This window comes from Mixophyes fleayi, chromosome 7 (assembly GCF_038048845.1).
Source record: "Mixophyes fleayi isolate aMixFle1 chromosome 7, aMixFle1.hap1, whole genome shotgun sequence".
NCBI lineage: Eukaryota > Metazoa > Chordata > Amphibia > Anura > Limnodynastidae > Mixophyes > Mixophyes fleayi.
Window position 1 is genome coordinate 92,310,546 of NC_134408.1, and position 12,361 is coordinate 92,322,906.

At 39.0% G+C, this 12,361-nt stretch overlaps 1 protein-coding gene across 1 annotated transcript in view; it reads left to right on the plus strand.

Moving 5' to 3' along the window:
• Positions 1-12,361, plus strand: part of LOC142097880 (aldehyde oxidase 1-like) — a 128,749-nt gene that overhangs the window by 6,947 nt on the left and 109,441 nt on the right. The window contains exons 3-7 of the mRNA XM_075180107.1: positions 188-284; positions 6,201-6,309; positions 7,629-7,755; positions 8,917-8,978; positions 9,066-9,116. Of these exons, the coding sequence (XP_075036208.1) occupies positions 188-284; positions 6,201-6,309; positions 7,629-7,755; positions 8,917-8,978; positions 9,066-9,116 (446 nt within the window). The remainder of the gene's footprint in view (positions 1-187; positions 285-6,200; positions 6,310-7,628; positions 7,756-8,916; positions 8,979-9,065; positions 9,117-12,361) is intronic.

Genomic DNA, 12,361 nt, shown 5'->3' on the forward strand with positions numbered 1-12,361 from the left:
TTTTATAGCTGGAGAAGTGGAGCTACAGCTAACATACTAAACCAGATCACAGTGCTCTATACAATACTTAAATGTATTTATTTGTTTTGTTGACAGATATTTTCTACAGACGTTAGATTCAACGGTTATTTAAAAAGTCTACAACATGAACATGCTGTAATATTTACCTTAACTATTTCCACACCAGTGCGTCTTACCGGCACGAAGTATGGCTGCGGGGGAGGGGGCTGTGGTGCTTGCACAGTCATGATTTCAACCATTCATCCAATCTCAAAGAAAATCCTGTATCCTTTTTCTATGAGAACTCTGATCTGTTCACAAGGAAAAGACCGACCATCATGGGTAAGGATGACTCTTTATAAATAAAGACTTATCTAATTGTAGTAATGTACAGCACATAGATATTTTCAAATGCTTACTTCACTTGTTAAAGTCAATACAATGTTTAGGACCCTGTTCTACCTTGCAAATGTGCGCTTATGTGAAATTCATCCACACATGGAGCATTGTAGCCGTCAACATGACCTCTTCATGTGACAATAAAATTTATTGAAAGTAAAGGAACAGAAACCAGAAACTGAGAAATAAATCCAGAAAGATCCCTCATCAGCTATTTATATAGCACCACTAATTCCGCAGCTCTGTACAGAGAACTCATTCACATCAGTCCCTGCCCCATTGGTCAAAATCCCTTGACATATACACAGAGAGATTGACTAAGGTCAATTTGATATCAGCCAATTAACCTACTAGTATGTTTATGGAGTGTGGGAGGAAACCGGAGCACCCAGAGGAAACCCACACAAACACAAAGAGAACATACAAACTCCACACAGATAAGACCTTGATCAGGAATCAAATTCATGACCCCAGTGCTGTGAGGCAGAAGTGGTAACCACTGAGCCACCGTGCTGCCCCATAAATGCAGCCTTATAGCTTGTCTGATTAAAATACGTGCTATAGAGATAAAAGTTAACAATCACCTCAGTCTCTGCCATAGTGGTGCTTATAGTTTACATTCTCTACCACATGGACACACGTTTTAATTTCATAAGAACCAATTAACTTACCATTAGGTGTTTGGAGTATGGGAGGAAACCCAAACACAGGGAGTAAATACAAATGCCACACATAGTACCCTGGTTGGAATTGAACTCATGGTCCCAGTGCTGTGAGGGATAGTATAAGGTGAAAATATTTCCAGTCAAAAATCTCTTAAGCATAGGATAGATGCTGAGAATTGGGAACAAGTGCAATCATGTGTTTATGTAAATGTCACTAAATTTATTGGTTAACCGGTATAGCAACAATTTCTTTGCTTGTGGCTTCAAATATTAAGCTAAGGTGAATATGGTTTTGTTTCACCCAAAGCTTTAATTTTTACAGGACAGCCTTGATTACCAGTATCTCTACTGTATTTGCTACATGTCATAAATAAACTGGTCAACTTGTGGCCTATTTTCCTTCTGATAAACTAGAAGGTATGGAAGTTTCTAATGCCTTTAAAAACTCGTTACAAACCATGCAAATGGTGTCCAGCTGTTTTGAATAGTGAAATTTTGACACAATTTCACTATTTCAATATTTGATTGTGTCAGTATTTGACTACTCAAACAGCTGGGCACCATTTGCATGGTTTTTAACTAGTAGTATTGTAATGGTGTGTTTTTTTTGTTTGTTTTTTTTTCATATCCAGAGTTACCCAATTCCTTTTGATTAGACACTGCCTTGATGTATGTAATTGGTTTTTAATTCTCTCCCCCTCTCTATATATACTTTGATAATCAATGTATTCTAGTAAATACCAAACTATTCTCTTGGCTATTCCACAGTATAATTTTGTTTTTTGAGAAGGGATTGCAGTATTGCCTTCTAACAGCTGCAGTGCTTAGCTGTATTTGTAACGATTTGATTAAAGCACTGGAGATTGATTTCCATTCATTTGTGCAATTATTTTTATTATTTTTTTGGAACAATCCTTAACACTTTGCAACATTTAAATTAGTTCAGTCAAGAGACTTTCTTTAAAATGGAAAAGTCCTTTCTGATAAAATTGTGGGTCCTTTACCTCAAAACAGTTCTGGTGGTTTGTTTTGAAATGTAATGGCTCTAGAAAGATTGACAAGCATTAAGACTTTAAAAATTGACCCATTATTTGAGGATTCTCTACCTGTAGCTTAAAAAAAAATAAAAAAAAAAATTATGCCAACCTGTATTTTTTTGGATTTGTTTTTAAAAACATGGCAATAATGCACACTGAATTGTACATGCACATTTAGGATGGACAATGTGAGGATACCAATGTTTGTGTATAAGAAGTCTTTTTGGTATTTTTACATTTTCATTTTATTAGCTTTGTATAATTTTCTTTCTTTCCTCCTTTTATATAATGGTATACACAAGATTTTGCTCTCTATTGGTTTTTATTACCCCCCAGCCCCCCCTCCAATGATGGAGTTGAATGAAGGAATAATTTATATTGTAAAATTCATGCTGTTCTCTTGTTTCACTGCTTTCAGCAGCATTGGTGGGCACGCTGATCTTGCTGAGGAATTCAATTTCTTCTTATATTTACTATATAGTATTCTGAAATGGTTAGTGTTTTGACTTCCTTTCAATTTGGCAGTAGCATATTTTTCCCATCTGTTCATCTTGATGTCGTGGGTCCAAGTACTAACAATGCCCTGCAGTTTTATCTTGACTCTTATTTCATTCTCTCTTGACATTGGGATAAAAGTTTGTAACTCAAACTCCTTTCACCTTTACAATGTTCTTGTTAGTGTTTGATGCAATTAATTGCATGGCAGGAATTATAGACTGTGTTTTATTCCCCATTTTGTGCAACTTTAAGCCATGCACCTTTTTTTTTTTTTTTTTGCACATTGAAGATAATTGTCTGTCTTCTACTTATTACATCTGCTCTTTCTTCCCTGTATTTTCTGTAAGATGACAAGTTTGAAATATATGTATTATATACTGGTCACCAGAATGCTGTATTGTATATTGTTCACTACAATGCTATATGTATTGTATAGCGGTCACTAGAATAGTCTTTTGTCAGATGGAAAGGTAGGTGTTTGTCTAATGTGGGCATAGTTTATATAGCTAAAAATGCATAAAACATTTTAAAAGACTAAAAGTTGCAAGCCAGCCCCTGGGATAAACATATTGCTAAGGTTTAGATAGAAAATATTAAGAGACAAAATACCCCCCCCAAAAAAAACCAAAAGAACCCTAAAACACACATAGAGCAGGCTAGATGGATCTATAAGTTTTCTCAAATAAAATTGTTTAATATCAGTGCTTTTAGGTCTGTATAAAACCTATTAGTCAAGTCTATATTGATATTAGAGATGGTCACTGACCCCCGTGTTTTGGTTTTGGATTCGGTTTTGGATCTGGATTACCGTCATGTTTTGGTTTTGCAAAACCGCCCTTGCGTGTTTTGGTTTTGGTTTTGGTTTTGTTTGGTTTTGTTTTGCAATGTGTTAAAAAAATTACATTTATTGGTGCTAAAATAACATAATTTAGGTATTATTTTGTAGCTACATTATTATTAACCTCAGTAACACTAATTTTTTAAAAAAATTGCTGCAGTTCTTGCCAGTGATAACAACAAGGCCATTGTCATGCCTGGGCATGAGACCAAAAATCCACCTCTTAAGTGTGGAATTATTTTTACACAAATCCTGGCAAGAGTTGTCTATCCATTAGTAGCGTTTTTAAAGCCACCCTCAGTAGAGGTAGGGACCTTAACCACCTGGGATCCTCATCCATGTTTCGTCATTTTTCAGCGAGTTCTTGGAAAACTGTTGGGAAAATCAGAAACTTCAGTTAAAAAAAATAACAACAAGCATTCCAGCATAATCTCCCTTCTCTCATCTACATCCCAGCACCTGCAATCTTCCCCCCCAACACCTTCATAATCAATATCCCCTGAACCAACAATTGTCAGTTAAACAATCCTCTGCAAGAGGAAGCAAGAATGAAACCTGTCACCAAGTCGCAAAGCGGATCACAGACGCCCTGGCTACTATGCTAGTGTTAGATCTGCGTCCAATGTCCACTATTAATACAGTTTGTTTAAGACATTTAATTGAGGTGTTCTGTCCCTGTTAGCAAATGTCATCACTATACCATTTTACTAGAAAACCTAATTCTCTCCTGTACCGGAAAGTTCCTTAAAATTTAATCATTGGGCGCCAAAATGGCATTCTACCCACTGTACACTTAACCACAGATATGTGTACAAGCGGAACTGGGCAAACTAAAGATTATATGAATGTGAAAGCCCACTGGGTTGGTCATTTGCCTTCCCCAGCATGGACAGCAGCAGCATGTACCCAGGTACGTCACATTTTTGAGAATTAGGCTACTCTGTGTATCAGCGGCTTCAGTAACAGGCATACAGCTGACAAACTGTTCCAAAAACTAAGGGATGTCATTGAAAGATGGCTAATCCTGCTTGGACTCTCCTGAGGATATGTCATTTCTGATTACGACCTCAATATTGGTCAAAACAGTAAATTTTTTGGGGGTTTTGGTATTTTGGACTGATTTCAAAACACTGTGTAGTTGGACATCGCCTTGCCCAGATGACGTACTGGGAACACTAACATCAGGACTGGTGACAGAACCTGGTTGCTCAATCTGATCATATGTGGACTGCTTTGAATCCATTCTGAGCGCAAAGCACTTGTAGTGGTAAAAATTATTTGGTAAGATACTGCTGACTTTTGACAGCCAGAAATATTTATGCACAATTATGGGGGACACCCCAAAAGCACTGGGGAGTGCCAAATATTTAAAAAAAAATAATAAACCTCTATCCTCCTCTCTTCTCTAGCGATTTTTGTTAGAGCAATTGCAAGAAGAATATTGGATTATCTGTCCCTGCTCTAATCAGCCTGTGACTACACCCTGCTCTCTCCCTCTGTCAAATGGCGAAGGATTGCTGTGGAGGCGTGTATTGATAATCTTGAAGTATCGCGAGAACCGAGCCCCGAGATCCGACGACATCACAATGACGTTCGGCCTCGATTTGGATTCGGAGAGTGCTCGGTACTCGGATAGGCAAAGTTCGGGTGGGTTCAGTATTCGTGGAACCGGACCCGCCCATCTCTAATTGATATAGACATATTTTCATACTTGCCAACTCTCCCGGATTGTCCGGGAGACTCCCGCATTTTGCGAGAGTCTCCCGGACGAGTGTGGCAATCTCCCTGATAGGAAGGGGGAAAAATTTAGTTTAAACGCTGCGATTCACCCGGAATCGCGGCGTTTCGCCCCGCCCCCACCGTAAAATGACGCGATTTGCGTCATTCCGTCACGGGGGCGGGGCCAAAATGACGCGATTTCGCAGCCCCGCCCCCTGCACGCCCACGTCCCAGCCGGCATCTCCCGGAAAAAGAAAAAAAAATGTTGGCAAGTATGCATATTTTATTACAAATTACAATATACTAGTATATCTATTTTGTAGCATACAACTGACTTTGTAGCACAAATTTATTTTATAGCGCATAAAATCCATTTTGCACTAAAATCCATTTTGCACTAAAATCCATTTTGCACTAAAATCCAAAATTAAGCAACTTCTGTGTTGTAACACAGTGCTCTGGGCTAATGCCTACACATTTATTTGTAAGTCTCATTCTATAGCCACACCCTCTGTACTGCTAGACAAACATAACTGGTAATTTTATGACATAGAAAAGAAAATCTAGGTTTTGAATACTCCATTTCCTATAAAATAACACAAACTAAAGACTAAGCTCAATATAGTCACAAAGCAATGACTCCACTAGTAAAATTCATGTAAACTAGCTGCACTACAACCAAATCTTGCTGTACAGACATTAGAAATGTTGTTGTGCATCTTTCCTTATCTTTTGTATAGGAATATAATTTGATACTAGACCTATATCTAGTTAATTCGTAAAATTATGCTATGTTTATCTCATGACACAGTGATACGAAGATGGGTGGTTGCTAGCAGTGTTTCTGTTTAATTGCATGTTTATTTCTTAATGTGATTGTCGCCAAAACATCTGATCTGTCTATCAGTAGCCGTATAACCTAATGGAATAGGGGATAGTAAGGGCTCATGAGGTGGACTTATTTACTATTTGATACAACTAGGTTTTCGGTTTAGAACATACAGTTTTTGCTTCTGCTTTTTATAATCCTTTACAACTTGTTAGACACTATCCAGCCACTGCCTGCCTGCTGCCCATTTGTTCCCTGTATGGAATGGCTGTTACCACAACAGAAGGAATAGGGAATTCGGCATCACGGCTGCATCCAGTTCAGGTAAGCAAAGTAACTGATAAGGAGGTTTGATGGTGGTATGATGAGGGGGCACTGGCTTTACTACAGACATGGACTTCTTACAGTAGATGGTACCATCATTGAGAGTTTCATGTTTTACACCATAAAAAAACCCTCAAACTATTTTGTACAGTTATAATAATGTACAGTGGTTTTCTGTGTTACTGGAAGTCTAATGCTTTATTATAAAAGTTACATAATAGTGTATATTCAGTATATTTGGACTGGTTATATTTACTCGGCTAAGGATACAGTTGGTTTGTCTCCCTTAATTTACATTTGTTATTGTGTAGATTTCATGCCAGTTTCTTTGTAATTTAATAAATTATCTTGAAGCCTGTAGTGTTGTTGTATGATATTTGCAGTGTAATGTACATACCTGCAAGCTGCAAATGTACCTGGCAACAAATATGGCTGTAAGGTAAATTTTACATTATATTAATGAAAACAATTCTCTACATGGCCAATATTTACACAGTAAGACTGCCATAGACAGATTCTGTAAATACTGAATCATTCTAAAAATTAAAGGAGGGAATAGATCTGTTTCAATTACAATAAAACACCATTGATATGAAACTAAACACTCCAAGTGCTCTTGTTCTTTAAAAGGTCACACAAAGTATAAAGTGTCCCTTAACATCATTGATCTCTCCAGCAGGAATAGGCAAAGGTTTACCCTTTAACTTTTATATGCTGGAGCTTTAGCAATAGTTTAATGTGTCCTCAAGGTGTAGGCTTGGAGTGGTAGGAAGGTGGGAGCCACTAGGACTACACCACCCTCCTAGATGTTGGGGAAGTCCACCCATTTTCCTAAAGGCCATGGGGAAAGAAAACAAAAATAAAATATAAGTGACACCAAAAAGTGAAAAATAAATAAGTGGCCATAGGCACCTACCAGAGTAAAAAGGAAAAAAAATGTGCTTTGAAATCTTTGGTGAGCAGGCTTTCACAATCTTCTGTGAGCTGCACTATGAGGTATATGGGTGCATGAGGGATATGGGTACTTGGCACCACAAGGTTCCCACACCATAGCCTTCTGGACAGAAGACACAACACTGCCTCACCTCCGTTGTGTACCTTTTAAACCTAATGGGTACAGGCAGATCTAGTTATTTTACACCTAATATATGGTGTATAGGGAGAGCATACACATTTCTATGGTTATTGAAATGTCCCGCATTGAAAACCAATTGCATGCAAACCAGTATATTGAAAGATGTTGGTTGGACTTAAAAGGCTTATGAATGACTTCTATAGGATAATATTAATGTGTTTCTTTGTCTGGCGTGATTGTTTAGGAGAGATTGGCAAAGGCTCATGGATCTCAGTGTGGGTTCTGTAGTCCTGGAATGGTGATGTCCATGTACTCGTTACTTAGAAATAACCCAGAACCCACCATTGAAGACATCATGGCTTACTTATCTGGTAGGTAACCAAAGGGCTCAATGTTTGAATTTATATTGTAGAATAGGGTACAGTTCGGGAGCAGTATTCGATTTAACATTTCGCAGGTATCGAGGCAACTTTTGACTCCACCTATTTTGTACATTCACATACCAGCTCAAAATTAATTCCAAGGATGTTATCTGGTGAACTGGGTTTGAGCATTGTGGAAGATTGCATGTAAGAGGTTCTGCCATGTCAAAAGACAAATTGTTGAAAATTATACTTGGAAGTAGACTTGCCTCAATACAAAACCATAACCAGACACAGATTTACATTTTCTAATCTTCTAGGTGATGTGTACTCCAAATACACCCACTCTTCATTGATGTAGAATTCCATGACTCAACTCCACCACCTCCATAGACCATGGCAATAAAATAAATGAATTATACCTGAATTTGCAGAATCATTTAAATAACATGCCTTGTTGCAGTCTGCCCATAGCAAATCAAATCTCAAAAAGTAGCAATTGCACAATCAATGGAAAGAGGTCCTTGAGCGCAAGGATTGGTCCTGAAGTTGCTAAAAGTCCAATTTGTATGTAGATCAAATAAAATTCTTATAAACCCCTGTTTTTGTGGTACTTGGCTCCATCTCTGCTATGAGTCATTTACTGGACCTCTTCAAACCTTAGCTTATGAGAAAGAGTGGACTCCGCGACACATTCTCACATTTGGTAGAACTGACTCAGGATTGAGGGCTTCTGGCAAGTGGTTCACAACATGGTTTATTATGTAAGTTCAGCTCCCTCCTAATCTTATTTACTCCCATGCCCTATCTAGGTGGTTCGAAACATACCTTGAAAGTTATCGATCATATTTTTACTGCATCTAAATACCCAATAGTACTTAAATAGGGGGGACATGTCTTCCCATAGTACCTGCTCTTATCAATAAAGTCTGATATTAGACATAGAGAACTTCTGTTATAACTGACATTACTTAGGTTTCATGTTATAACCTGCTCATTTTAGCCAAAGCGGATATTTTAATAGTAAAAAGATTGGTTTGATATAAAACATAAGTATACTAAATGTGCTCTTGCCTATCCTCCCTTTTTTACTCATAGTTTAATTGTTTTCCCTTTGACTCTGTGCTTTTAACATTTTAAATACGGCTGATACCTATTTTCATGTACTAGGAAACCTTTGTAGATGCACAGGATACCGACCAATTTTGGATGGTTTTAGAACTTTTGATAAGGTTGGTATAAAAGAAACTATAAAAAAAAAATTGTATAGTAGTCTTAAATTTATTTTGAGTTTAACTGTTCTGAATTCTTTCTTATAGAACTGCTGTTTAAACAAAATAGAGGAAGAAAATTTGGTGCCTGAGACACAGGTATAGTACAGCTGGCTGTTCTGCTTACTTCATAATCATACAAAGTAGAGATGGGCGGGCTCGGTTTCCCGAGATCCGAATCCAAGTACCGAGCTGGCTCGGTACTCTCCCGCCCCCTCGGAATCTAAATCGAGGCAAAACGTCATTGTGACGTATTCGTATTTCTGAGATTTTCGGTTCTCGCGAGATTTGAAAAGCATAAATACCAGCCTCCACAGCAATCCATCGCCATTTGACAGAGGGAGAGAGCAGGGTTAGGTCACAGGCTATATTATATTGTTCTCAGGGACAGAGAAATAATTGGACACATTTGTTTCTATTCTATTCTATACAATTCTAATATTAATACAAATTGTATTAGCAATTGTTAGAGCAGCAAGAGAGGAGGATAGAGGAGGCTTTTTTTTTTCAATTTTTGGCACTCCAAGTGCTTTTGGGGTGTCCTATATTCCCCAGTGTTTTACAGTAATTTTTCTAGCTGTCAAAAGTCATATTTGTCAGCAGTATCTAAAACAATATTTTGCACTACAAGTGCTTTTGGGGTGTCCCATATTCCCCAGTGTTTAACAGTAATTTTTCTGGCTGTCAAAAGTCATATTTGTCAGCAGTATCTAAAACAATATTTTGCACTACAAGTGCTTTTGGGGTGTCCCATATTCCCCAGTGTTTTACAGTAATTTGTCTGGCTGTCAAAAGTCATATTTGTCAGCAGTACCTATCTAATACAATTTTTGGCACTACAAGTGCTTTGGGCTCATTAAAATGGATTCAAAGCAGTCCACATATGAGCAGAATCAGCAACCCGGTTCTGTCACCAGTCCTGATGGTAGTGTTCCCAGTACGTCATCTGGGAAAGGTGATGTCAAAGTACATAGTCTTTTTAAATCAGGGAAAAAAACACACACCCAAAAAAAATTTACCGTGTTGAAGCGAAAAAGAAGTGTAACTGAGGAAAAGTTAAGTGCCGATAAAAAAAAAAATTGCCAACATGCCATTCTACACACACAGTGGCAAAGAAAGAATGAGGCCTTCACCTTTCTCTATTAGTGGCAGATCCAAAAATGTTACCGAGCCTTCTTCTTGTACGGTCACTCGTGACCAAGCAAGACCAAGTAATTTGGAGTCTAAAAGTGGTGCACAAATACTGTTACGCGTCAAAGCCGAGCTGCAAGAAAACAGTAAGGCATTAGAGGATAATGTATGCTCTGAATCAGAAATGACACCAATCCCTGTGGAGAGTCCATCCACCAGTGGTATGTCTAATCGTGAGCATTCTGTTAGTGTACCCATAAAGAGGGGCCCTTTCAGCAGTTCTGCTGATGTGTGCCTGAACAGCCTGAGTGTAGCCGGTGATACACAAATTAAGGATGCCACTTTAGAATTAGAAGAGGATGAGGGGGAGATTTGTGTAGGTGACGAGGGCGCTAATGAGGATGTTAATGAGAATGAGGTTGTTTGTGTAAGTCCTGCACCAGTGGCAGCAGTTCTGGCAGGTGACAAGAAAAAGGTCATTGTCATGCCTGGGCATAAAACAAAAAAATCCACTTCTTATGTGTGGAATTATTTCTATCCAAATCCAGACAACAATTGTATAGCCATGTGTAGTGTATGTCAAGCCACAGTCAGTCGAGAGAGGGACCTTAACCATCTTGGAACCTCGTCTATGTTACGCCATTTAACGAGAGTTCATGGCAAAGTGTTGGGAAAAGCTGAAAGTTCTTCCAAAAAAATTACAAGCACATCATCATTAGTTAGGACTCTCCGGTCACCGACATCTCGACGGCCACAAAATACACCCACAACACCATCCTCATCAATATCCTCAGTAGCGCTCGGAGTTAGCCCTGCATCCCACTTATTAAGGGTGGATGACTCCTGCACTATAATTGATTCCCCTGAAGAAAGCGTTAGTCCCACTGCTGCTGCTGTTGCTGGGGGTGAATCGTCAGCCCAGAGGGAGGGCAAGAAAAAGAGCAGTCCTACATTTCAACAATTAACTGTGAAACAATCATTTGCTAGGGGAAGCAAATATGACAGCAGTCACCCAGTCGCCAAGCGAATCACAGGCGCCATGGCTGCCATGTTAGTGTTAGATCTGCGTCCAATATCCACAATAAACGCAGCTGGTTTTTCACAGTTAATTGAGTTTTTGTGTTCGCGTTACAGAATTCCATCGCAACACCATTTTTCCCGTAAAGCTATTCCACAACTATACCAAAAAGTGTGTACAAATGTAGAGATTGCGCTGAAAAATGCCATTCTGCCCACTGTCCACTTAACCACAGATATGTGGAGAAGTGGAAGTGATCAAACCAAAGACTATATGACTGTGACAGCCCACTGGGTTGGTCATTAACCTTCACCAGCAGGAACAGCAGCATGTACACCACTACGTAACATTTGTCACAGGCAGGCCACTCTTTAAATCACCGGCTTTACTAACGGGCATAGAGCTGACAATTTGTTACAAAAACTAAGAGATGTGATTGATACATGGCTTATACTACTTGGACTCTCCCCAGGATATGACATTTCTGATAACGCCAACAATATATTGTGAGCATTACAGCTGGGTGAATTCCATCACATTCCCTGTTTTGCTCACACCATCAACTTGGTGATGCAGAGCTTCCTACGAAATAACCGTGAGGTGCAGGAGATGCTTTCGGTGGCCTGAAAAATTTCAGGCCATTTCAGGCATTCTGCCACAGCATGTAGGAGATTGCAGCAGCTCTAAGAGCAGTTTAACTTGCCCTGCCACCAACTTAAGCAAGAGGTGGTAACTAGGTGGAATTCCACCCTGTACATGCTTCAGAGTGTTGCGGAACAGCGCAAAGCCATCCAAGCTTATTGCACAAGCCATGACACTGGGAAAGGAGGGGGGATGTATTTCACTCTTGCACAGTGGGGAATCCTTTCAGGGCTGTGCAAGGTGCTGAAACCATTTGACCATTTGAAGTTGTGACATGTGAAGTAAGTGTAGATTCTGCTAGTTTGAGCCAAGTCATTCCTTTAATTAGACTATTGGAAAAGCAGCTAGAGAAACTGATGGAGGATATGAAAGCAAGCAATTTCGCAAAGTATGTTGGCCTTGTCGATCAAATACTTAATTCGCTTCACAGTGATCCTCGAGTTATTAAGATCTTGAACTCGGATCAGTACGTTTTGGCCACTGTGCTTGATCCAAGGTTTAAGACCTACATTGAGTCTTTGCTTCAAAATGAATGAGATGTGAACTTTTGCAA